The 27,714-nt window shown below is 37.0% G+C and overlaps 1 protein-coding gene, 1 long non-coding RNA gene, 2 other non-coding genes and 1 pseudogene across 4 annotated transcripts; 3 read left to right on the top strand and 2 right to left on the bottom strand.

Moving 5' to 3' along the window:
• The first annotated feature begins 1,271 nt into the window (after positions 1–1,271).
• LOC146921964 (putative F-box/FBD/LRR-repeat protein At5g56810) lies at positions 1,272–2,908 on the top strand. The gene is made up of 3 exons (XM_085710807.1): positions 1,272–2,082; positions 2,183–2,356; positions 2,454–2,908. Exons 1-3 carry the CDS (start codon positions 1,417–1,419, stop codon positions 2,736–2,738), a joined length of 1,125 nt encoding a protein of 374 aa, XP_085566933.1. The 5' UTR covers positions 1,272–1,416; the 3' UTR covers positions 2,739–2,908.
• Positions 2,909–6,454: 3,546 nt separating this feature from the next.
• On the bottom strand, positions 6,455–7,426 carry LOC146921965 (uncharacterized). Its single transcript, XR_015012284.1, has 2 exons — positions 6,992–7,426; positions 6,455–6,738 (listed from the first exon to the last, which is right to left on the bottom strand). It is a non-coding gene; the product is annotated as an uncharacterized LOC146921965 (long non-coding RNA).
• A 2,526-nt stretch (positions 7,427–9,952) lies between these two features.
• Positions 9,953–12,181, bottom strand: LOC146921966 (uncharacterized; annotated as a pseudogene).
• On the top strand, positions 11,710–11,816 carry LOC146921967 (small nucleolar RNA R71). Its single transcript, XR_015012962.1, has one exon. It is a non-coding gene; the product is annotated as a small nucleolar RNA R71 (small nucleolar RNA).
• Positions 12,182–21,894: 9,713 nt separating the features above from the next.
• On the top strand, positions 21,895–22,001 carry LOC146921968 (small nucleolar RNA R71). Its single transcript, XR_015012973.1, has one exon. It is a non-coding gene; the product is annotated as a small nucleolar RNA R71 (small nucleolar RNA).
• The last annotated feature ends 5,713 nt before the right edge of the window (positions 22,002–27,714 follow it).

Consider the following 27,714-nt stretch of genomic DNA (forward strand, 5'->3'; position numbering starts at 1 on the left):
AGCACATTAGTATTAAACACAACAGTAGTAACAATAACTCAATAAGGCGTGCATACTCTTTTCCTTGTGCGCATGCTCTTTCCCTAGGTGGAGAAGCCAACAGTTTAATATTATTTTGTTTTTTTAAAAAAAATTTAAAAGTTCAAGATACATTTTTCTTTTGACAAAAAAAAAAAACTTTTGAATTATGTTACTCGAGCAAACGAGTTGAACTTAACGAGCCGAACCGAGTTGTTCGTGAACTTTAAATGAGCCGAACTCGAGTTAAAAAAATGGTTCGTATCGAACTCGAGTCGAGTTTCGAGCCGAGTCAATTCTTATCGAGTCGAGTCGAGCTCAGATGATTTCGACTCGGCTCGACTCATTTCCAGCCCTATTGTTACATGTGTTATTTGTATTTAAAATTAAGGGTATTTTTGGAAAGAAAAATTCAAACCAAAAGTGTTTTTTTTTTAGGGATCAAAGCAAAAGTGTTGAAAAGGGGTAGTTTTCTTTATCTCTTATTACTTAAAGTTAACCCGTAAGCAATATTTTGCCATAGATTTACCCTAATTTTTCTGCTTAATTTTATTATATTAAACATATCTCTTCTATTATCTCTTATCTCTTATTACTTAAAGTTAACCCGTAAGCAATATTTTGTCCTAAATTTACCCTAATTTATCTGCTTAATTTTACTATATTAACCCTATCTCTTCTATTATCTCTTATTACTTAAAGTTAATCCGTAAGCAGTATTTTGCCCTAGATTTATTCTAATTTCTCTGCTTAATTTTACTATATTAACTCTATCTCTTCTGTTATCTCTTATTACTTAAAGTTAACTCGTAAGCAGTATTTTGCCCTAGATTTACCCTAATTTCTCTGCTTAATTTTACTATATTAACTTTACCTCTTAATAAAGCTTAACCCGTCTAGCCATTACTTAAAGTTTATCCCGTCTCGCCATTATGTTAGTCAAATTATGTTCCTAATTTCAATGATAATCGCATTTATTGTTCATTCCAATTAAAAGATCAAAATCTGTGTCGGGTCGATGTCATGGACATAATATGATATGGTATAGTACCAATGTCTATGATAATTAATATTATGAATTTAATTAGAAAAATTATGACATTCAACTAAACTATTTTGTTACATGTTACTGTCAAATATTACCTTTGTGCGATAGCACGGGTCATTGGTGTAGTATATATAATATAGATATATAGTATAGTTATAGGTTAAGGGGTGTTTACTTGTATCTTGGCACACAAGTATGCCATGTATATGTGTGTGTATATATATATCTATCTGAATGCAAATGAATAGAAACAACCATTAGCTTTTCCCTTATTCTATTAGCGTTTAGGTCAAACGAAAATATAACCAAATAAAAGCTCAATAATGTCGACGCCACCATAGTCAACAGACATGATGAACGTGTTACCAGATGATATACTGAAACACATACTCTCTCTACTCCGAACCAGAGATGCTTTCAGAACAAAGTTTGTTTCCAAGTCGTGGGTTCCACTATTTGAATCGCTCAATTCCCTCAACATCGACAGTAGGGATATGTTCAATTACAACGCGCAAAGTTTCTTTCAATTCACGAACGCAGTTTTGCTTTCTCCGTGCCATCCCCTCAAAGCCGTTACTCTTTTTTGGCAATATAGTGTCCGGAAGCCTTGCTTCAAACTAAACCGATTTGTGGAAGCAGCAAAACGCCGCGGCGTCAAGGAATTGGATATATACTGGTATCGTGGCGTTTCCTCCCCAACTATTTTCTGCAGCAAAACACTTGTGGTCCTCAAATTGTGGGATATTTTTGTACTCAGTATGGTTGGTTTTTCTATTGATCTTCCCTCGCTCAAAACCCTTGTTCTCCGTGACATTCTTTTCTATGATTTGGATGATTTAATGAAACTTGTTTATGGGTGTCCCAAATTGGAGGATTTGACTACTAATGGTGTCAGGGGAACGTTGGCTATCATGTCTACAAGATACTTTGGACCCTTATCCAGCTTGATCAAAGCCAATACCCGGATTTTTGAGGTTCAAGAAAGTATTCATGTGGAGTTTCTCACTCTGTCTAAGGTACGTATGATATGATATGATATGATGCATCCATCCACTTTTATACCATTATTATAAATATTATTGTGTCTCTTGTTTGATTTGGTTTTGTGTTGTGCAGTTGGAATGTAGCCTTCCCAACAAACAAATCAATTCTTATTACAAAGATTTTCGTCTGTTTGAAAACTTAATCGAACTTCGGATATTTTGGTTTTATCGAGACATTTATGACGGGAGTCAGATAGTGAAAATGCTCTTCAGTTGTCCCAAACTTGAAGCTCTTTACATTAAAAAGGTTTGTTTGTCACGTCAATATATAGTTATTGGTTTTCGTTTGTTATTCTCTTCCAATCAAGTATTTTTACAAACCTGTTTTTGACTATGATTGACAGGAGAGGATGGAATATGCTTATTCGAAAACAACCAATGATTGGAAATACCCAGATCATGTTCCTGAGTGTGTTAGGTCTCATCTTACAACATGTAACATTATAAACTATCAAGCTACAGAAGCTGATTTTCGATTTGCAATATATATCTTGAAGAATGCAAGACTTTTAGAGGATATGACGATACACGTTCATAGTTCCTCAAATACAATGCAGAGGTCACAATTTGTTGAAAACTTATCCTCTTTTCCAAGGATCTCTCCCACATGTAAGCTTTTATTGAAATGAATGTTTCTAGATGTATGCTACCATGAGTAATGAATTCCATGGATTGAATAATATAGGTTTTGTCTCCTTTATATATAGTCTATATAAGTCAATTACCAGCAAATTCTATGGTGCATTTGATAACTTTGCATTGTACCTTTCATTGGATATTATTATTCTTTTATTAGCAAGAAAAGTATTCTATGAAATGGAAGAAATAAAATGAATCCTACTTTGTGATTTCATCATGCAAAATGTGATTGCAAGCAGTTGAATACATTCACATAAATTTGTCACTCATTAATCGTATGCATAAACATTTTTTCTTTTGGTAAACAAACGCTTTATTAACAGTAAGTTCCTAACACACGGGGTATTCAGATGCCTTACTCGGAAAATCAAAAGGAAAGAAACAATCAAAATAGGCAGGGGAGAGGAGCATAGACAACACCTCTACCCTCAAATACAAACCAAAATATCCTACTATAATACAACATTCTAAACAAGCATTCTGATGAAAGAATATTTCTGTCATCACAAAAAAGTACTAACATACCACTAACAGCAATTGATGTAGCAGACTTGTTAAAAACAGTACTACTCAAACCTTATTTCCTAGACATTATCTTGATAACAAATTCAACCACCTCTTTGGTATCTCTATTCCCTTTCTCGAAAATAATCCCATTCCCCGTATACTAAATCAACCAATACCCCTTATGAAGTCTCATTTTTCTAGCTGCCCCTCTAAGACTATCGATCATAACAAATTTTTTTGGAGGGGTACCATGGTGATATTAAGCCAACAGAAAACCTCACTCGACACTCGAGCCACAAAATCACATAAGCACGAACTATATCTTAAGATACCCCTTGTGAAGGACACCGAAGTATGAGCAACCAAGGAATATATATGTTTAAATTTGAATTAAATGTGTTTAAGGAAGCAGAAGCACAGTACATACCGACTTTGAGGAGTTTTTCTTGTTTTTCCAATTGACAGCATATTAAATTAGAGAAAACAGTAGATTGTCAAGTGTCTCCTTGGGGTTTGCATCCTTGAGATGACATGCAAAAGCCTAATTTTTAGCCATATTTTTTAAATGAAGGTTTCATTAGAGTTTTGCTTGTTAAGCGAGTAGTTTGTGCATTAAACAGTGCTTGTGGCTGCAATTTCTAGTGGTGTGGAAGAAGAAAAGTAAATATGATTGATGTTAAGATAAAGATCTAATACATAAAAACAGAAGAAAATGGTACAATGTTTTATTCTACCATTTCTTCATACCTTTCATTGAGAAACAAAGTTACTAATCAATAATTTTCCATTTGGATTAATCTAAGCATGTGGATTTCAATCATCTCATTGCAGATTGCATTATAAATCTTCTTTTAGCATAATAAATCGCAGTAGTGGCTCACCTATAATATTTCTTCAATCAAATGATTCTCAACTTTCCATAGATAATCACCACAATTGCAAATTTCAATCGGCTTTTGAAAATTATATTACGAAAATTATAAGACGATAAACAAAAGTAGATAGATACTAACACATCAATTCAACAACAGGTTACAAGGGATAGCCTCAGTAGCAGTTTTACATTCCGACACTGCGACACTCATTTGATTGAGTCTATCTACACACAAAATTGGAGCTCATAGAGCCTGATATTCATTGTCAAGATAGGAAGACTCGTTTGATGCTGCCAAACCTCTGAACCTCCTTAACAGTTGTGATGCTGCCAAACCTCTGAACCTCCTTGCCGCTCGAATTCCCGCTGTCCATCTTGTCCTCGAACCACCTGTCCTTGCGCTTTCCTCTTCTGCACTCTCACCACAGTCCAATCATCCCCATTCCCCCCTTTTTCTGGCACCCTCTGCTTGGCCCCCTTCCCCCCCTATTTGTCCTCTCCTCCGGCAAAAAGGAGCGCCGGTGTGATTGTTTGTGGCGGTGCCGCGAAAAATGACCTCTCTTGGTCTCTCTGTCGCTCTCTCTCATTGCAAGGTTTGTTCCATAAGTTATTGTTCTTAGTAATATTAGTTAAGCTTACTAGTTTAGAATAAATATGATTTGATATGATACAATGTTTACTTGATGATTTTGTGTGTTGTTCTCAATTATTTTATATTATTCCATGTTTTTGAAACTTATCTCTTCGTTGTTTATGTTTGTCTGGCTTGGCCCTGGGTTTGTGAAATTGCAGAAAATACATGCATATTGAGTGTATTAGAGTGAAGCAAATGCCTTCCATGAAGGCTCTGTTTCATGTTTGTTTAATCAAGTGTCTCACCCTTAAATCATGCATAAATTGGCTCACCTAACTAACTGCATGCATGTACCGAATCCAGCCTAGTGTGGTCAAAATAAAGCAACTTTCTCACTAATCTTTGATGCCGACCCTTGTTAACTTTGACATTTTACACCTAAAATAAAAGCACATTCTGCGATTTTTGTTCAATGACAACACTTGTAGTTTGGCATCCCAATTTACTTGTTTCCCGCAAAAGATCAATCTCATATTTCATCTAAGAGATAAAAATGTCTTTTTTATGAGTATGCTACCTCAATTTCTGAGTAGAAAAAGAGATTTCTGACATATTGAATTGATTTTTTCAATGCTGAAATAGACATGTTTAAATAGAGAGATATGTAAAAAGAATGGACTAATATTGAAAATAATAATACAAATTACTATTTACGGTCTAATATTTACAACAAGGAGAGAGCATGCATGTGTGATGTGTGGAGTGGGAGAGGGGAGAGTTTAGAAAAATACATCCAAATACTAAGATCTTGGAGATGAGAGTTTGAAAACTAATCAATGTTATTTTTATTGTGGATTAAATTCTTCGAGTAGTCTCGTTGTAATAAGAGGACTAGATGTATCACCCAATTTGGTTTGTGAACTCGTATAAATACATGAGTAAAAGAAAGTAAGGTTAGAAAAAGTTTTAAAAGGTCAATTGTGACTTAAAAACAGTTTAAACCCCCTTTTCTTATGTATACTTGCACCTTCATAAACTTTTCCCTTACCGTTCAAGTTGAGAAATATAGACGAATAGAGAAACATTGAAATAATATTGGCATCACTATAGAAAGAGCACATGATTTCATCTTAATATTATGCTATTGTGAGGAATCATGTATTTCTTCCAAGCTAAAGTCTTTATTCTCTCTTGTAGAGAGTAGTCATTTGACAAAATTTTGTGTTAGTCTAGCACAAATTTTTTTTTTGAAAACCTCCCAATAGTGGTAGACTGATTTCCTCAAAGGCATGTAGTTGGATTAGAGAAGTCTATAATTTATTTCAAGTTGTTTTGATTTGCCTCTGATGTAGGTAGTCACATTGGAGAAAAATTGTTATAATCAATGTAGGTAGTCTCTCATTGCCTAACAATTTCATATTTTTTTAACAATATGAAAAGTTTATACTATCATTTTACAGCCGTTTGCTTCAAAACCGCGAAATCCATATACAGTTAATCGGATTTCTCCTCTTCGATTAAAAATCCATGGCATGTATTGTTAATAGAGAGATTAACATGACCTGTAGTTTGAAATCTCGGGTAACTTTTATTGAAAGTAAGCATCAATCCAATTTTTCTGGCCTGCAGTGTGATAGCATCAATCCAATTTAGGCATATCATATTTTCTATCGCAAGAAAATATGATATATGCCTAAATTGAAGACCATATATAGTGATATATCCAAATATTTAAAAAGAATAAGATAATCTAATTATAATATTCTTTAATATCTTATTTCATTTCATTACCATCATCTTTTAATAGAAAACCATAATTTCAATGTCTAGAAATTAAGAAAAGAAAAATATAAAAAATACAATCATTGAGTGGCAGAACAATAACAAAATGTAGCTCAAAGAATATTCTATTCTCTCGGATCTGATGTCCATATCTCATCAAATCTAATATACAGACACCGCTTGTTAATGCACTTCCACTTAAACTTCGGTGAGGGAGTAGTTGGACAATCAACATCAATGTTACATTTATATGCTGTAATGTAAAAAAAAATAACATAAATTTATTAAAATGAGATAAAATATTGTATATTATCTATGTGCTTCAACAAATGACGAATTATTTAGGAGAACCTGAGTCTAGGAAGAATAATTTTTGGTCAGACTTCACTTACCTTATGACCAAACTTCAAATTATTAGAGTCCCCTTCCCATGGGAACCAGAGGATCAACACACACAAAAAAAAACGTAATGAAGAAAATATGAAAAGGTTGAAAAAATAGATTACCTGCAATGTTCTTTGTAATAAGAAATAGGAAAAGAAATAAAATCATAGCATACACAAACTTGAGATGAACCATACTTCTCTTTCTTTAGTGTAACAAATGGAAATTTGATTATTTTTAGCGTTTAATGAGTTGTAAAAAACTACCTAAAATAAGAATCATTATTGATTGATTGTCTCTTAAGTCTATCAATATGTATTTGCCCTTTCAGCATAATTATTAATAAAGGGGTAATGTACAATTCTTGCTAATTAGAGTTCATTGTTTTTTAATTAAATTTTCAACCTTTCATGACAAAAAAGGCAATTTTTGTAAAAAAAAAAAAAAAGTTAGAACATGGTAAAGTCAACTCTACAAATAAAGCACAATAGACATGATACACAACTTAAACGTAATGTAGACATTTTTATGTGAAACAATTTGATCATAGAAAATGAGTATACCTGTGTAGTTATATGATATCTTCAATATCTCATTAACATAATTTCTTTCATTCATATTGAGAGACAAAATAGATTAGGATTTTTATACCAAAGGAATAATTTGAGATCTTTAAGACTCACGTACTTAGTCAGTAGACTTGAGAAGAAATCAACTACTTCTTAATCAGCTTCCGTAGCCTTCTCATAACCTTCCATCGACTAAAAGGTTCCTCACCTAAACCAGGGCCGTTCCTAGAGTTTTACGGGCCTTAAACATAATATGATAAAAGGGCCTCTTACATAATACGTCAACAAAAAAAATTAGCCCATTGTTGTGTTTTTATTAGCTCGTCATTTTTTTTATTATTTTGCTTTGCTTTTCAATACCAAATAAATATTTTTTTAGAAAAGATATGAAAATAAATCAAATACTCTATACACACCAAAACAAAATAAAATATCGTAGAAGTAGAGAATATTATCACATGCGAAGTAGACTGAAATTTTAGCACCCCAAAACATCGTATGTCAAATGCAGTTATTGATTAAAAGAACAACAAAACAAAAAAGTTGGTGCATCTCACATCGGGTTTTTTTCGTAGTCATCTCACATCGGTTTCATAATGATGAATGTGTTTCGAATGATCTTGCATTATCAAACTCAATTATGCAATCCTTTCAATCAATTCAAGAAAGTTGACATTACTATATTGATATAATTTATTTTTTGGGAATCTTTGAAAGACAAAATTAAGATTAATGTCTCTAGTAGGTCCATTTTCAACTAAAATATAATTTGTTTTGTTTTGAAAATTATCTCAATTTCTTGGATAATAAATACCATCGATATTTTTAATATTAGTGAGGCACATTATTAGGAACATAGGGCCCAAAAAAATATCACCAATTACTTTGATAATAAATTTTTTAGCATATTATTAAGAACAATAAAAAAATTATAGAAGGGTATATATAGAAATTTTTGTGCTACTGATGCAGTAAATCCGCAAGTGCACGGTTTACCGGTGTAGTAATAAGAGTATCGTTCCGACAGGGAGTTGTTTAATTCAATTAACCTTTAAGAATGATTAGAAGAGAGTTCAATTGAAAAGTTGGGATTTTTAACGATTTAGAAATAATAATAAAAAGCGCCTTGGGATTATTGGTCCGTCGTAGTGACAAACCCTTCACAAACCAAACCATAAACCTAGAACTTTATATTGGACCTACTTTCTAAAGACAAGTTTCTCTTTAGCCTATCACATCTCCTTTCGGTCTCAGTGAGTGCGTTTCTCTAGCAACCACGCCTATTTTCATGGTTGACTGCTATTGAAATCCTTGAAGCTCGAAACTTTATTGTCTCAAGGTTTGCTAGACTATTTTCATGTTTCACAATCCGTGTCTATATTCACTTGTTCCAATATTAAAACTTCATCTTTCGATCCATCGCTTAATATTTGTGATGAATCATTAACAATTATTAAACTTCATCTTTCGATCCATCGATTAATATTTGTTATTGATTATAAGAACGGTGAAATAGATCATAAAATATATTTATATAAAATTAGGGTTTGAGGCTTGGTTTGATTAGGAATACGTCATTAGACTTATCCAACAATCCCAAGACAAGAAGAGTCTACTCACTCATGTTCATCGTAGACATAGAGAAGAAGAAGACGAACATAAATAAAATAACAATAAAATAAAAGAAAGAACTTTTATTAAAGAAGACAATTGTCACTATCGAATTCCAAGAACAAAAGATGGTTTTACAAACTAGACGGTTGCTCTATTTATAGTTTAAGATTGACTTGAGCCCCATGAATTAAATCACTAAAGTGTTGCACAAGAAACCATGGGCTCTAGGTCAGAAATACTAAAATAAGCAGCTTGTCGAAGAAGCAAAAGCAGCAAAAGGGCAAAAGGGGGCGCGCCTATACTATATTCTGGTACAAGATCTTCAATTTCTTTGCACAAGATATTTTTGTATAAGATCTTCATATTTTTGGCGCGAATCAGCTCCAATTCTCCTTTCTTTTGCTCCAAGACTAAATCTTTTGAATATCTGAAATAAAATAATTTGCAATTGAAGTAAAATAGTTCTAAAAGGAAATAAAAACATATTAAATCTAAATAGAATAAACTTAAATATTATATAAAAGACAATAATTATCGACTCATTATTGACTCATCAGCTACATTGGGTATATATAGCAAATCGCGCCAAACGGGTCAAAAACATTAACAGATTTCAGCCTAACTCTTCATCATGTCAATGTTTAGGGTCTTTTCAGTGAATTTTGCTATATATACCTCCAAAAACCAAATATTTTTAAATATACCCCACCTTAAAAAAAATTGGGCCCCTACCGGCATGAACCAACTTTAAAGGGTTTAATCTACAAGCACGGGCCATGCCTTTCTCTCTGCCAAAAGTTGGTTTTTTGTGGTTTTGGGTTGGCACGGCCATGCTACCACAGGCACGGGTCGTGCCAGTCTTTCTGGTCAAGGGGGTCAAAAATTTTCTCCTTTTTCGCATCATATTCGGACAAAAACCTACAAAAAAATAACACAAAACAAACAAAAATAAAGTGATTAAATCCGTGGGTTGCCTCCCACGAAGCGCTCGTTTAGAGTCACTAGCTTGACGGTTAGAAAACGTCCTTAAAAAGGATCAAAGAGATCATATTGTGTAGATGATGCTAGAAAGCGTTCTTTCACATCATGATCTTTAATCATGCAACAAGAATAAAGAGCGGGGCCTTTCATAACATTTTCCAACTCAAATCCTACCATCTCATTACTCACTTGAAAAACAATCCTACCGTTCTTATCATCAATGATAGCTCCCGCAGTAGCGAGGAAAGGTCTCCCTAGAAGGATAGGGACGTCAAGGTCCACTTCAATGTCAACTACTATAAAATCAATCGGGATGTATATCCCTTCTATCTTAAAGGGGATGTCCTCAACAAATCCAACCGGGTGGATAGTGGAACGATCAGCTAACTTCAAGGTCATCTCGGAAGGTTTCAACTCACCTATACCCATCCTCTTAAAGAGGGACAAAGGCAACAAGCTAACACTAGCTCCTAGATCGTACATGGCTTTATCAATGGCCTCACTTCCAATCACACAAGGGATGGAAAAACTACATGGATCTCTGAGCTTTGGAGGCAGCTTCTTTATGATAGCACTACATTCCCTAGTCAAGGCTATTGTTTCATTATGCTCTATCTTCCTTTTCTTTGAAAAGATTTCTTTTAAAAACTTAGCATATAGAGGCATCTGAGACAAAACTTCCGCAAAGGGGATATTAATGCAAATCTTTTTAAGCATATCAACAAACTTATTAAATTATGCCTCCAAGTTAGGCTTAGCAAGCCTTAGTGGAAAAGGAACTTTGGAATTATCAAGAGGTTTCTCACTCTCTTTTATGGATTTCTCACCTAGAAGCTTAACACTCCCTCCTTCAATGTTTTTATCCTTCGCAATGGTATCCCCTAATTGTTTACTACCCCACTAATGAAATAGCATTAACATGGGCTTTGGGGTTGGCTTCGGTTTGACCAAGAAAGACTCCCGATGTTTGAGAAGAAGTAGCCACCTGTTGGGCCACTTGGGAGATTTGAGTTTCAAGAATTTTAGTATGAGTGGCAATAGAGTCTACTTTAGAATTAAGTTTGGAAAGAGAATCATTCAGAAATCCGGTTTGGTTTTTAAGCTCTTGGAGCTGTTTAGATTGATTCATGACATAACCTTCCATTAAAATTTCTAAACTAGATTTCTGAGGGACTCTCTGGTTGTTTGCATATCCAGGTGGTGCTATTTGTCCATAGCAATTTTGAGGGTTTTTATAAAAGTTTTGGTTTTGCCTCATTCCTTGTTTGTATTGAGCGTAATTCATTTGTTCAACACCTTCAATAGCACTACCTAGCTGGCAATCAACACCAATATGGCCAAACACACCACAAATTTCACAAGGAGGGGATACAGGAGCAGGTGTGACAGCACTAACATTCATTTTTTCAAATTTTTGGGTGAGTGCGTCAACCTTAGCGGCAAGATGATCAAGGGTAGAGACTTCGTACATACCTGCCTCTTTTTTAGAGGGTAAAGAAGCAGTGATGACTCTCTCATTAGTCCACTGATAGTTGTTTTGGGCCATGTCTTCGATCAAGGCATATGCTGCTGTATAGTTTTTGTTCATTAAAGCTCCACCTGCAGCTACATCAACAGTCATTTTTGTGGTATATGATAAGCCATTATAAAAAGTGTGGACTATAAGCCACTTCTCTAAACCATGGTGGGGACAAAGTCTAAGCATTTCTTTGAAATGCTCCCACGCATCATAAAGAGATTCTCCATCTTTCTGAGTGAATCGTGTGATTTGATCCCTCAATTTAGCAGTTTTAAAAGGGGAAAGAATCGGGAAAGGAATGCTTGCCTCATTTGTTCCCATGAAGTGATAAAACCAACTTCCAATGAATGGAACCAAGCACTAGCTCTATCCCTTAAGGAAAAAGGAAAGAGGTGCAGCCTTACGGCCTCTTGGTTCGCTTTCAAGGTTCCACTGATTCTTAAAAAAGGTGAAATATGCATATTTGGATCCTGAGTGGGTGATCCAGAAAACTGATTTTGCTGCACCAAGTAAAGTAGTGCAGGTTTAATTTCGAAATTGTTACCCTCAACCGTTTGGTACACAATAATAGCCTATGGCTCTTCCATGGAAGGGGTTGCATACACCTTAAGAGAGCGTTCCGCAGTCATAGCGATATTATTGCGTGCTTCTCTCTTTCTTTTATGTAAGAACCTTTCGATCTCGGGAACGAATTCACCAAGACTTTTGCTTCTACGCATAAAAGACCAAGAACCCAAGAAGTTAACGGTAAAAAGAAGAAAGAAGAAAGAAGAAGAAAAAAACAAAAAAGAATAAATTCTAACCACTACTAAAAAGTTAATTAAATTGGTTAACTCCCCAGCAACGGCGCCAAAAACTTGATGTAGTAAATCCGCAAGTGCACGATTTACCGGTGTATTAATAAGAGTATCGTTCCGACAGGGAGTTGTTTAATTCAATTAACCTTTAAGAATGATTAGAAGATAGTTCAGTTGAAAAGTTGGGAATTTTAACGATTTAGAAATAATAATAAGAAACGCTTTGGAATTATTGGTCCGTCGTAACGACAAACCCTTCACAAACCAAACTTTAAACCTAGAATTTTATATTGAACCTACTTTCTAAAGACAAGTTTCTCTTTAGCCTATCACATCTCCTTTCGGTCTCAGTGAGTGTGTTTCTCTAGCAACCACACCTATTTTCATGGTTGACTGCTATTGAAATCCTTGAAGCTCGAAACTTTATTGTCTCAAGGTTTGCTAGACTATTTTCATGTTTCGCAATCCTTGTCTATAATCACTTGTTCCAATATTAAAACTTCATCTTTCGATCCATCGCTTAATATTTGTGATGAATCAATAACAATTGTTAAACTTCATCTTTCGATCCATTGATTAATATTTGTTATTGATTATAAGAAAGGTGAAATAGATTAGAAAATAGATTTATATAAAATTAGGGTTTGAGGCTTGGTTTGATTAGGATTACGTCATTAGACTTATCCAACAATCCCAAGACAAGAAGAGTCTACTCACTCATGTTCATCATAGACATAGAGAAGAAGAAGAACATAAATAAAATAACAAGAAAATAAAAGAAAGAACTTTTTTTTGACCGAAAAAAGAAAGAACTTTTATTAAAGAAGACTAATCGTACCTGATCAGAGGCGAATGCTGGTGCTTTGAATGCGGTGGTTGTTACGGTGGTAGAATGTGTTGGAATGCTTGTTGGAGCGGATGGGGGGTGTGTACCTGCAGGCACTCCGACGCTCAAGTCAGTAGAGATTCAGAGAGTGAGGGTTTGAGAGGAAGAAAGAGTTCTACCTTGGGGACTGCATTGAGTCCCCTATTTATAGAGGTGGGGGGCTGCAGAGCCGTTGAGGAGGCACACCTGGCTCTGGCGGTTACGAAATCGTGGGAAGTGTAATCGCCAGAGAGTTTATTGCGGGAACATGCAGAACGTGCAAAGAGACGTTGGGGTTCGTTTGAACCGGTCTCGTTTGCTTTCTGCACCCCCTAGCGGAGTGGGGGTATGTTGCAAGCAAAAATGCCAAACGTGGAGTTTGGGCTTTGAAAGATATTAGGCCTAAGTTAATGGGCCAAGAATCCTTTTGGCCGGTCCAGAACAGTATCCCCCCAAGTCGTTGCTCTTGATGAAGAGTGATGACTTAAGTGTGGGCGTTATTGATCGTTTGAAGCTGACCCAAAGGGAAGGTTAGCTGGTATGTGTCCCCATGCTCGAGGATGAGACGGACCTTGTTCGCCGGACTTGAACATACCCTGATTTGGGAAATCGTTTGCGAGGTCGGTTGAGAGTGCTGAGAGAGTGGGCCGAATAGGCTCTCCTATCTCAGAGCTTTGCTCTCCCTCTAACGAGGTAAGTTCGCCTGAATGTGGGGCTGAGTTCGACATGTGCGTGTCTGGTTGTACAAGATCAGACCAAAAGATTCCCTCGCCAGGAAGTTTGGTCGGATGTCATTCCGTAATTAATGCCAACGTCTCGAGGGAGAGGTTGAGGAGACATGACCTTTGGTTTCTGAGTGACACGTGTGAAAGCTATTTGTGGTACTTGAGTACCTATAGTTTCCAGTGTGTTCTCGGTTTGCAACCCCGAGGTGTCATCATCACCTTTGATTAAATCCTGACGTTTGGAGAACCGTAGCGAAAGATCAGAGCCTTTGGATGAATTTGTTTGATTGAATCTGGACCGTAGAAGCGGTATTTTGGAGGAAGAGTCGCAAGTGAAGGGCTGCACTGGATAGACTTCGTGACTTTTAGGTGGTTTGTGAAACGAGTATAAATAGTTCAAGTGCTGTTTGGAACGTCACTGCGTTTCAAACTTTTCAGAGACTTAGAGATTTTTTCCACAGTTTCCAAAAGCAAAGTTCTTCTAAGTTTTCGCTTTCCACTCGCAACTTCAACCCCTTCTTCTTCACAGGTAATGATCTGATGACTTATCTCTTTGTTTTTGCATTTTTAGTTTCTGTTCTTTTTAGAAACCGTAGGAAAGCATGCTTCTAGGGCAAAAGTAGTTTTGACTCGGTGGTTTCCGCCGTTGGTTAAAGCAGTTTCCATCGTGCATCAAAAGATTCTGTGAATGTGATGTCTGTTTTCTGTCAGTATCTAGAAGAACATTGGCGACAGGCTTAGGCTTCTAAGGTTACGGTTAGCCGTAGCGTAGGCTTTCTCACTGATTAGAGTGCTCCCAGGCCTTCTAGGATTTTTCTTTGTGGTTAAAACTCTTAGTTTTGGAGGAGACGATAGTGACTTTCTCCATGTTTTCCTCCTTCCAGGTTTGACCGAGGTGAGAAACTTAGGAGAGAATAAAGGAGCAATGTCCACTAATTCTTGGATAAGCGAGGGAATTTTAGGAGAGGCGTCCCAATTTGCAGAAGACGGTGCTGGAATAGCCCCGTGCTGTCCAATAGGGAGGAGAGAAGATTGGGAGATCCTCCTCCCCAAAGCTGCAGACCGAGTATGCTCGCATTTCCCAAGAGATCGTTTTCCCATGTATGAAGCAACCTTTAAGGAAGTGGGTTTCAGGCTTCCCTTTTCCTCTTTCCAGATCAACGTTCTAGAGTGGTTGGAAGTGTGTCCTTCCCAGTTGAGGCCCGATTGCTTCGCCTATATGATGGCTTTTGAATCGGTGTGTCGTTTCCTTCGGCTTCCTGTATTTAAAGATCTTTTCTTCGCTATCTTCACTGTCCGGCGAAACTTGGATAAAGATGGCGGCTGTAACTGGGTGTCGTTCCACCAGCGTACAGCTCTCTTTGAGGCTTTCGGTAGCGGTGTCGCCTGGTTTCATGAGAGGTTCTTTCTGGTGAGACCTCAGACGGAAGTGGCGCTTCAGAGCATCTTGAAAGTTGTTGAGCGACCTCGCGGAGAGGATGGTGTCACGTTTGCGCGTGTTCCTCGATTCCAATTTAACTGGAGTCGCGACCATCTGAAACATGAGCCCGCCATGTATGGGTATAATTATGACCGCTTGACCGATCGGAACAAAGATAGTTTTGCCAAACTTGTTGGGTTTGTGAACTCTTTTTATCAGTCGGAAGTTGTTGATGATGGTGGTAGACCGGTGCTGGATTCACAAGGGAATCCGGTTACTATACTTCGCTTGATTGATACTCGTTCTTTGGTGTTTTCCAAGAACTCTTTGGCTATTCTAGGTATGCTGGTGTTGTGTTTTTCTCTACCCTTCCGTTCGCTTGAGTTTTCTGATTTAATGATTCGCCTTTTTTTTTCACGTGCAGGAAAGATGTCTCACATCCATTCCCTGGTGAATAAGGCCAACCAGAATGTTACTGGACAAGGTAATGGCAGTAGAAAGAGAGACGAGCAGCGGGAAAGGACGGCGGAAGCATGGTTCCCCGCTCCTTTGACTGATGAACAGGGGGAGGAAGAGGAAGTTCCTCTGAAGAGGAAGAGGATCACTGCTCTAAACAAAGGCAAGCAAGTCCAGGTTCAGGAGGTAGCTCCTTCCCGAGGTGTTCCTCCCATTGATGAAGGCTTGTTTTAGCTTCTGAAGGTGTGGTCTCATTCGGATCGCTTTGGTCCTCAGGCTTCTTTGTATCTTGGCAACTCCGAGTTGAAGGCCATCCATGACTTGGGGACCGCTGGTCGAGCTCGTGCTGTAACTGAGGGGGTCGTTGGCGCCATGAGGGCCTTGGAGATCGCCGTCTTTCTTAACAACTCGTCTATGGAGGAGGCTTGCTCGCGAGCGGGAGGCAACGACCAAGAGGATAGCCGAACTCGAGGCGGAGGTGACCGCTGTAAAAGCGAGAGCTTCTGAGAAGGACAATGATAGAGCCAAACCGCAAGTGCACGACCTATCGAAGTAATAGTAGTAAGAAGAGTATCGTTCCGCTAGGGAGTTGTGAATTCAATTAACTTTTAGAGAATGATTAGAAGAGAGAAAAGTTTATAAGAAGGGGGTTTAATTGCTGAAAGTAAATAACAATAATGATAAAGGGCCTCGGGATCATTGGTTCATCATAATGACAAATCCTTCACTAGACAAGACCTAGACATCTAATTTCATGGTTTACACACTAATTTCTAAAGACCGGTTTCCCTTAGCCCCTCACCTTTCCGATGAAAGTCCGGTGAGAGTTTACTTCTAGCAACCAAGCCTATTTCGCTGACATGATTACTAGAAGATGCATAGAGGATTGAAACTACTCTTTGTCTCAATAATTGCAAAGACTATTTCACTGTTTTGCAATTATTGTCTAGATTCACTTGTTCCAACATCAAGACTCCGCTCTCGCTTTATGAATTGATGTTTGGGATGATGGATTAACGATTATCAAACCCTCCGCTTTCGCTTCCACAGTTTGATAATTGTTAATCCACGTTAAGACGGTGAATCTAGATTAGAAATTAGGGTTACATAGAAATTAGGGTTTAGGCTTGTTTTGTTTAGGATTGAGTCATTAGACTCCCCATCAATCCCAAGACGAAGAAGTCTACTCACTCATGTTCATCGTAGACATGGGGGAAGAAGAGAGATAAACAGTAAAATAAATTGCAAAGAAAGTAAAAAGGAAATAAATACTTTTTATTGAAATAATACTTGAAATAAACAAAGTAAAAGGTGAATGTTTATGGTGGAGAGCTACTCTATTTATAGCTTTACAATCGACTTAGAAACTAAGCAACTAAAAGGGTAAAACAGTAAAGCTGCAACAGGGTAACTTGGGCCCGAAGAAAAAGCAGGAAAAGAGACTTCTGGAGGTGGCACGGCCGTGCCACATGTTGGCACTGGCCGTGTCAAGCTTCTGACTTGGTGGGAACATATTTTTGTTCCATATCTTCGTATTTTCGCACTGTATTTGCTCCAGTCCTCTTTCTTTTGCTCCAAGCACCTTCCACCATATATTCGTTCCTAAAATAAAATAAAAAGCAATTTAAAGTAAAATATTCTAAAAGGAAATAAAATGCAATAAAATCAAATCAAATCTTATTTAAAACTAAACTAAATAAAGCATTAAAATATACTAATCTATGACTCATCAAACTGCCCCACACTTGAATCTTTGCTTGTCCTCAAGCAAAAGGCAATAGACATAGCAGGCAACAAAAGATTTATTCATGGCAATATTAAGAACACATGTCTCAAAAGAAAGGTTTTGCTTCAAGTACACTAATTACAATTTCAAATACTTCTCATGAACCTATTCTACCCAACATCAAGTCTCAAGTGAGTGTGTGTGTGCAGTCCAACCCTTTTCTTGCTCCTGTATAAGACAGATATTATGAGGAATAGGTTATATCCTTAGTGCTAAAGTAACCGAGAAAAGTCCTGTCTTCATTTCATATAAGAGTGATGGGAATTTAAGTTAAAATTAGATTAGATTAACAATTAAGCACAAGGGGCTGCAGATGCTTAGGGGCTATCTATCCTCGTAGAAAGTCTTCTCGGATGTAATTGTCCTTTCCCCCTAGATTCAAAATCACCCTAAGCAGTGCTGCAAAATTATTATTTGTTTCATCTCCGCGTAGGAAGTCTTTTTGGATGTAATTGTCCTTTTCCCCCTAGCATTGATGAATTTGTTTCACTTTAAGTTCATATTAGGGAGTCACCACCACAATTAGGAAGTTAGGGATTGTCCTTTCCCCCACATGTTGGTGCCATTCTCCCGCCCCTTTTAACTTTAACAATTTAAGAATATAACAATTAAGAACATTGGTTAATTTCCCACACAAACTTATACTACTTTTACTCTTAAGACTTTAAAGGGTCTAAGTTAACACTAAAGATAGAACGTGTTCCTTAAAATACCTATTCATACATTTGCTCAAGGATTGCAACCGGGTGCTTTTCTCATTGGAGATTTTCACAATAAAACAAGACATGGGTATAGCAAAAACATAAGAAACACAAGAAGCTACTTTCATGTACAAGAAGCAACCTAAAGAAGAGACAAAACAAAAATTTTCATGCCATTTTTACATTAAACACAAGCTACTAGTCATGCCTTTCACTATAAAAACAAAACAAAAGAATAAAGTTCAAGGGAGTTTGGACACTACGACTCTAGACACTTTATTAGCCCCCCCCCCCCCCCCCCCCCCACCCACACTTAGGGGAAGCATTGTCCTCAATGATTCAAAAGAAAAAGAAGTTAAAAGAAAGGAAGAAGAAGAAGGAGTGAAGAAGAAGAATTAGGGAGAGAAGAAGAAGAAGAAGGGAAGAGAGGAAGAGGAAAGTTCACATGTTCTCATTGAGGTCTATAAGGAGGACCTTGGAGATTGAATTGGTGCATCATCCTTCGGAGCATTGCATTGTTTTCTTCCGACAAGCGGTTGCCCCTTTGGACATCATTTCTCAGCCCCAAAAGTTCGACACCTTGCCTTTGTTGCTCAGTGCTTATCCTTTCGACCTCGGTTTGCATCCATGCCCATCTTTCATCATTATTGAGTTCTCCGGCATTATGGTCATGGTGCTCCTCCTCATGGTGCAAGTTAGCACCTTCTCCTTCATCATGTTGCTCATGTACCTGTTCATTATCAACATACAACCAATTTTCCTCCACCTCGGTGTTAGTCCGAGATGGGTTAGGAAGCAAAAACAGAATAGGCACATTGAGTTTAAGGGCATATTGCATGGGTGGATGATGTGTAATGAATTTCATAGAGATTAGAGTCTCTATGTTAAGCCTATTGTTGCCCTGAATTTCATGTATCCCTTCCTCCTCGCTCACTCCAAACTTACTAGCAACGAATGTGATAACACCCCCCACTACTATGTCGGCTACAAGATTAGGCTTAGTTCCTATTGAGGCAAGGTAGTCAAGCATGTAAAAACAAGTATTCACGGGGTAATTATGAAGCATAGCCCAAAGCATAAAGATTTCATCCGTCCTACATGTTCCTACTTCCTTCCTACCCCAAATGGTACAAGCCATTACCCTTTGAAGGTACCTAAGAACTGGGTTGTGGATGTTACTAGCCTTGTTTGAACGTGAAACGTATTGATCTAGACCAGTTATGAGTGTCCAAAAGCTAGCAGGGTTATAGTCTTCCGGCTTTAAAGCTTGATTCCAAGAGTCATGGATGAACCCCGCATTTACGAAGCCCATTTCAGTGCAAAAGTTTTCAAGGGACATCTCGTAATCAATATTCAAAAGCCGGAAGGAGACTCTATGATCGGGGTCATCTAAATTCAACTTATCTTTCTTGAATTGGATAGAACTTAAAAACTCATAAGTAAAATTTTCATACCCCCTCATAGGACTAAGCATCTCACCCCATCCTAATCTATTCAGCAATTCAAAAGCATTGTCCCTAATCCCTAAGGTATTCATAGTATGAAAATGAGGGTACCTACAAGGATGCAAAGGTTTAGTGATAAGGACTTTATACCTTTCTTTTTGGTTGTTATCCTTGAAGGTGATGCCATGATTCTTTGCCGGTGCCCTTTTCTTTGATGGAGGTCCTCCGGAAGATGTTGTCGGTTCCTTGCCACTTCTTCTTGAAGCCATTAGACCTTTGACCTTGGGTTGATTATGGAATTTTGGTGAAGGTTAGGGTTTGTGAAGAATTTTGTAGAAAAGGGTGGTTGAGGGTTGGGGTTGATGTTCTAGTGAGGTTTATGGGTTTAGATGTGGAGATTGGTTAAGATTTTGTGGTTTTTGGGTTAGGGTTTATGGTGATAAGGGTTTGGTGAATTATGGGTTTGAGTGGATGAAAGATGTTTTTGATGGGTGGTTTGTGTTTGGAATGAAGTTTGTGATTGATTGGTGAAAGAAATGAGTGAATTGGTGAAGTTTTGAGGGAGATATGAAGGTTTGAAGGTTTGAAGGTTATGGAGGTTTAGAGAGAAGTTTGAAAGATGAAAGAGGGTTGTGGTTTGTGAATGAGGAAGAAGGAAGAAAAATTTATGTTATATGGTGTGTAGAGGTCGGGCACGGCCGTGCCACCCTTGGCACGGGCCGTGCCAACTTACTGACTTCATGCTCCAAATTTACCTTAAAAACCTGGCACGGCCGTGCCAGCCTTAGCACGGGTCGTGCCAACCTTAGCACGGGCCGTGCCAACCTTCTGGTCCTGGGGGCTTCAAAATTTTTCACTTTTCTTGAATCATACTTGGACAATTACCTACAAAACACTTAAAACAACCAAAAACAAACAAAACAAAAGCAATTAAATGCGTGGGTTGCCTCCCACGAAGCGCTTGTTTAGAGTCACTAGCTTGACGGTTAGAAAGTGGTTTTAACTATCCTATACCCAATCTCTCACTAAGGGATAATGGCAACAAACTAACATTCTCTCCCAAATCACACATGGCTTTCTCAAATGTTTTATATCCTATGACACAAGGTATGGAAAATCTCTCTGGATCCTTAAGTTTAGGTGGCAATTTTTTTGGAAGTATTTCAATAAAATTTCTAAACTGCTCATCTAACTTGGATTTAGCAAACTCTTGTGTTAAAGGAATTTTAGGCTCATGAGATGGTGAAACAAATGGCTTGTCATTCTCTCTTATAGCTTTCTCACTTTGAGGCTTATCACTTCCTATGTCTCCTTCATTGTTCTGAATTTTCACAACGGGGTCCTCTAATTGGTTACCATCCCTAAAAATAATAGCACTTATATGGTCTTTGGGGTTGGTTTTGGTTTGGCCTAGAAGGACTTCAGAGGTTTGAGAGGGAGTAGCCACCTGTTGGGGTACTTGAGAAGTCAGAGTCTCTATCACCTTACTGTGAGTAACTATGGAGTCTACGTTCGATGTATGTTTGGCAAGAGAGTCCTTCAAAAATTTAGTTTGATTTTTAAGCTCTTGGAGCTGCTTGGATTGATCAATAACACATTTTTCTAGTAAAATTTCCAAGCTGGATTTTTGAGGAACTCCTTGGTTGTTTGCATAACCGGGTGGTGTTGTTTGTTGTCCAAAAAGATTTTGAGGGGTTTGAAAAAAAATTTGATTGTTTTTAAACCCTTGATTATATTGAGCATAGTTTACTTGCTCAGGACTTCTAACAACACTACCTAGTTGGCAATCAATGCCAATATGGCCAAATACACCACAAACTTCACAAAGAGGTGATACAGGGGCAGGTGTGACAGCACTAGTATTTATTTTATCAAATTTTTGTGTGAGTGTGTCAACCTTAGTAGCTAGATGATCAAGGGAAGAATTTTCATACATACCTACCTCTCTCTGAGAGGGTGAAGGAGCAACATTAGTGGTGTCCCTTCCGTAGGTCCACTGAAAGTGGTTTTGTGCCATGTCCTCGATCAAAGCATATGCTTCTGTGTATGTTTTGTTCATCAGAGCTCCACCTGCAGCTGCATCAACATGAATTTTTGTGGGATACAAAAGACCTTTATAAAAAGTGTGAATAATAAGCCAGTTCTTTAAACCATGATGGGGACAAAGTCTAAGCATTTCTTTGAAACGCTCCCACACATCGTAAAGAGATTCTCCATCTTTTTGAGTGAATTGTGTGATTTAATTCCTTAATTGAATTGTTTTAGAATAGGGGAAGAATCGAGCGAGAAAAGTTTGCTTCATTTGATGCCATGAAGTTATAGAACCATTTTCCAATGAATTAAACCAAGTACTAGCTCTACCCCCCAGGGAAAAAGGAAAGTAGTGCAGCCTTACGACCTCTTGGTTTGCATTCACGGTTCCACTGAGTCTTAAAAAAGTTGAAATATGAAAATTCGGATCCTCAGTGGGTGATCCGAAAAATTGATTTTGCTGCACTAACTCGATAAGTGCAGGTTCTATTTCAAAATTGTCGTCAACCGTTGGGTACACATTAGCATCGTATGACTCATTTGAAGATGGGATTGCATACTCTATGAGAGTGCATTCCTTAGTCATATCGTTATTATCTTCCCAAGAAGTTAAAGGCAAAAGAAGAAATAGAAAAAGAAAGAAATAAAACAAGATAAAATAGAGGAAAAGATTTTTTTTTTTTTTTGGAAAGAAATATAAATATAAAATAAAATATAATAAAACAAAAGATTTTTTTTTTAAGAAATATAAAAAGAAATAAAATAAGGAAAAATATTTTTTCTCTAATCACTATTAAAAAGTTAATCAAATTACAACAACTCCCCGGCAACGGCGCCAAAAACTTGATAGAGCCAAACTGCAAGTGCACGGCCTATCGAAGTAATAGTAGTAAGAAGAGTATCGTTCCGCTAGGGAGTTGTGAATTCAATTAACTTTTAGAGAATGATTAGAAGAGAGAAAAGTTTATAAGAAGGGGGTTTAATTGCTGAAAGTAAATAACAATAATGATAAAGGGCCTCGGGATCATTGGTTCATCATAATGACAAATCCTTCACTAGACAAGACCTAGACATCTAATTTCATGGTTTACACACTAATTTCTAAAGACCGGTTTCCCTTAGCCCCTCACCTTTCCGATGAAAGTCCGGTGAGAGTTTACTTCTAGCAACCAAGCCTATTTCGCTGACATGATTACTAGAAGATGCATAGAGGATTGAAACTACTCTTTGTCTCAATAATTGCAAAGACTATTTCACTGTTTTGCAATTATTGTCTAGATTCACTTGTTCCAACATCAAGACTCCGCTCTCGCTTTATGAATTGATGTTTGGGATGATGGATTAACGATTATCAAACCCTCCGCTTTCGCTTCCACAGTTTGATAATTGTTAATCCACGTTAAGACGGTGAATCTAGATTAGAAATTAGGGTTACATAGAAATTAGGGTTTAGGCTTGTTTTGTTTAGGATTGAGTCATTAGACTCCCCATCAATCCCAAGACGAAGAAGTCTACTCACTCATGTTCATCGTAGACATGGGGGAAGAAGAGAGATAAACAGTAAAATAAATTGCAAAGAAAGTAAAAAGGAAATAAATACTTTTTATTGAAATAATACTTGAAATAAACAAAGTAAAAGGTGAATGTTTATGGTGGAGAGCTACTCTATTTATAGCTTTACAATCGACTTAGAAACTAAGCAACTAAAAGGGTAAAACAGTAAAGCTGCAACAGGGTAACTTGGGCCCGAAGAAAAAGCAGGAAAAGAGACTTCTGGAGGTGGCACGGCCGTGCCACATGTTGGCACTGGCCGTGCCAAGCTTCTGACTTGGTGGGAACATATTTTTGTTCCATATCTTCGTATTTTCGCACTGTATTTGCTCCAGTCCTCTTTCTTTTGCTCCAAGACACCTTCCACCATATATTCGTTCCTAAAATAAAATAAAAAGCAATTTAAAGTAAAATTTTCTAAAAGGAAATAAAATGCAATAAAATCAAATCAAATCTTATTTAAAACTAAACTAAATAAAGCATTAAAATATACTAATCTATGACTCATCAGACAAGATGATTGCTTTTCTAGAGGAGAAAGCTGAAATAGGGTCCCGCTGCCGTCGTGAGCTGAACGAGGTTCGTGCCAAGTTTGCTGCAGATAAAAGAGCTCTGGAAGATGCCCTCCGTGATGCAACCCAGCCTGGTGAAGATGAGACCGAGGATACGACGGTGTTGGCCCGTCCTGCATTGGTGTACAGGCTCGAGGAGTTGGAGAGGAACCTTATAGGTGCTGCGTGTTGGAGTAAGCCCTAATAGCCAATCTATATTGATTGGGTTTGGCTTTGTATCATGATATTGATATAAGTATATATTGTGAATATATAATAATAAGGCATTTCTTTATTGATTTTGTTTTGTTTCAAAATAATAAAGTCCCTAGAATAGTTAGTCCGTTTAATGGAACATTAAGTATAACTTAATTGTGAGACCCCATTAAACATAAGGAAACTATTCTAAAAGTATCCGTAGTCAAGCTTTATTGAGAAGTGGGATATCATTAAAGCATAGAGACTATTATGTGGGTAGACTGATGATCACATCTCACAGATCATGGATAAAGAGTTATCAAGTCTTCACATAGATATAAATATTAGGAGTAATATTTATATTGGATTGACCCGCCGTGAGAATACTACATAGTAAGTTATGTAATTGTCATAAGATATTCTCACAATGATAATAGTGTATATCGCTCTTAGACCTGAAACCACTATGATCCCTAGATGTGGACTCAAGTGCTTTGTTGCCATTCTAACGTTGTCTGTAAAAGGATAACCATAACGTTGGTTGATGGGTACTTGATGAAGCATGTAACACCCTATTTCTAATAAGCGGTAAAACGCGCGAATATACAAACATATTCTAGAAATAGATGCTACGTCTTCAAATAAACCACAATACATACATGCATAAAGATCATGTCACATCACATAGCAGCGGAACATATACATATAATCCATAAACAACTCCCAATCTCAGTATAATAAAATATATCCTCCATATCTCAAATACAACAATATCTCAACTCCAAAATACATGGTCAAAAAATAAAACCAACTTGCAAGAACTATCCTAGATTAGAGCCCTAATCTAGACACTTGCATGAAAAAGAGGAACTCCACTCCTCGACATCAACAAGCAAACAACTAAGCATCCTGCACGCCGTCTACCCGTCCATACAGAAAGGTAGGCGGTCCACCACAGACCACTGAGGGTTAGCATTACATCATCATAATCCATCAAAGATTTAAACAAGAACATTGGAAATGAAAGATATATTCAAGAATACAGAATAACAAATCATACATTTATTCACAAGTATTCATGATTCTCATACCATTCCATATCATCATTCCAAGTTCATATCAACAAGTGTACCATGCACGTATCACATATACATAAGCCTTCCTCCTAGAACACTAGCATCACATGATTATTATTATCCCCCATCACTTACATTTCAAGCTATCACATTATTATCATAGCATAACATGCATATTCAACCTCTAATCAAGTCATCAACAAAAGCTCATCATTTATCAACATCAATCAATGAAAACATTACTCACTTCATTACTCATCTAGCATGCTTATCTCAACAAGTACAATTCATCATTTCCAAATTATAAGCAAGCAATCATCATTATCAAAGAAATCACCATATCATATGTATGTATATATACAATTCTCACCTCATCATTATTATCCAATTAATTATCATCAAATAGATTCATCAAGTGTATAAGTACAAACATTTAAGACATGCAATTAGAGCATAAATCAATTATTCACAACCATCCACAAAATTCACCAATGTACTTATACATCAATCCACACAATCACAACATTCACCAAATTTCACCAATACACAAATTCGCCAAGTCATATATTCAATTACGACACCACTCATCAATTATTCAAATGCATGCAATGTTCTAGACTCTTCTCTAGATGCATGTGGTACCAAATCACCTCAAGGTCGTCACCTTCGATGCAACAAAAACATCGTACTCACCTCAATTGGATATAAAATCCGCCACCATCAGTCTTGGATATAAAATCCACCACCATCAGTCATGAATGCATGAACATGTGACTCAACTACAAATGCATATGTTCACACAAACAATAATCACCTCACCATCACCAATACTTGTACATATGCAATCATTAACAATTCACCATCACATATCATATAAACAATCACTAACCACATCCAAAAATCACACAACATGTAGTTGTCACATAATTACAACACCAATCATCTTCACATAACATATAATAATTCTCCATAAAGGATTCACAATCAATCGATTCTCGTAAGTCATCTTTAGTCAAGTTCGTCTCTCCAAGTCATAACTTAAAATTAATTGAACAATTAATTCAAAACCAAGTAAACAAGTTCCAATGCCTCAACTAAACATACCTCTAGGCCACATATGAGTGCAATAGAGGATACCTTGGCGTTTCACCGACCAAATACGACGAATTCATAAAAATCACAAAGTTCGTCTCCCTTTATCACTTTTCACAAAAGTTTCCATTTTCAAATCAAAACAAGTTAAATTCACCACATCATAGATTAAATACCATTAAACACCTTTATTGAAGTCATAAAACTCAAGTTTCGAAGTTTAGAAGCAATCCATAAGGTTAGGGTCGACTTAGAAATAGTTATGCGGAGTTTTCGTAAAATTTCTCTAAGACATCCTTAGAGTGTTTTCCTCATAACTTAAAAACCAAAAATCATTTTCAAGTCAAACCAAAGCCATTGGAAAGCTAACAAAATTATCTACAACTTTCATGTTTACACCAAAAGCTAATTCAAAACGAAAAAGGGTGAAAAAGTACAAAAAACGCAGAAACTGAAGTTCTGTCAGCACGCACGGCCCGTGCCACGCACGGGCACGGCCGTGCCAAAAGGTACAGAAAGTTAGCACGGCCCGTGCCATGCACGGCACGGCCGTGCTCGATTGACAGCACAGCTTTTTCTTCGTTTTTCCGTTTTCACCATTTCGCGCATAAAATTCAAACCGTTAATCGGATTTCGATGCCGTTTTCGCCTACATGCTCCTGACACTTAGCTCTATCATAATCTACAGAAAAATTCAAGTTTCAACCATCCCAAAATCATTTCTCCCAAACCTCACATAATCACTTATTTGCAAAAACACTTAAACACCGGCATCTCACACGACAAACCCGTTTTCTCCCAAACGACTCTACTAACGCAACCACAACATGAAAACAGAAATTATACCAAGTCAAATTCATCCAACAACATCAAAAACTCAGTCAACAACTTCATATTTCAAAAGTTCATTTTGGTCCTTCACATGAACATCTTAGCACAACTTCACCAATTCAAACAACAACTTCACAAAATGGAATACCCATGGTATAAATCAACAACAACAACATATCTAATTCATCAACAACCTCATTCAAACATGAATCCATCACTATTCAACCACAACAATACTAATTTATACCATTTTGAGCAAAATCAACAAAGTATACATATAAACATATATTGAGCATGTAATTTCATCAACAACAACTTGATTATCAACAAATCATGTCCTCAAACATAACAACAATAATTATGCACGAATTTTACAACAATTAGATTCAATTCATCCATTTAACAAAATGGGTAAAGAGAAAAAGATATGAATTATGGTTGAAATCTAACCCTCTTACCTCTAACACTAAGAATTTCTAACCCAAGCTTCAATTTAGCTCCTAGATGATGAATCCCCCTTCTAGCTCTAGCCTTCCTCTTCAATCTCTTCAAACCCTTTCTTCTCTCTATCTCTATCTCTTCTCTCAAATGAAATGAAATGATAAAATGTTTGTAAAACCTAGTTTCACCAACAACT

Source organism: Medicago sativa, chromosome 5 (genome assembly GCF_051527215.1).
Source record: "Medicago sativa cultivar Bolivia chromosome 5, Bolivia_mono, whole genome shotgun sequence".
NCBI lineage: Eukaryota > Viridiplantae > Streptophyta > Magnoliopsida > Fabales > Fabaceae > Medicago > Medicago sativa.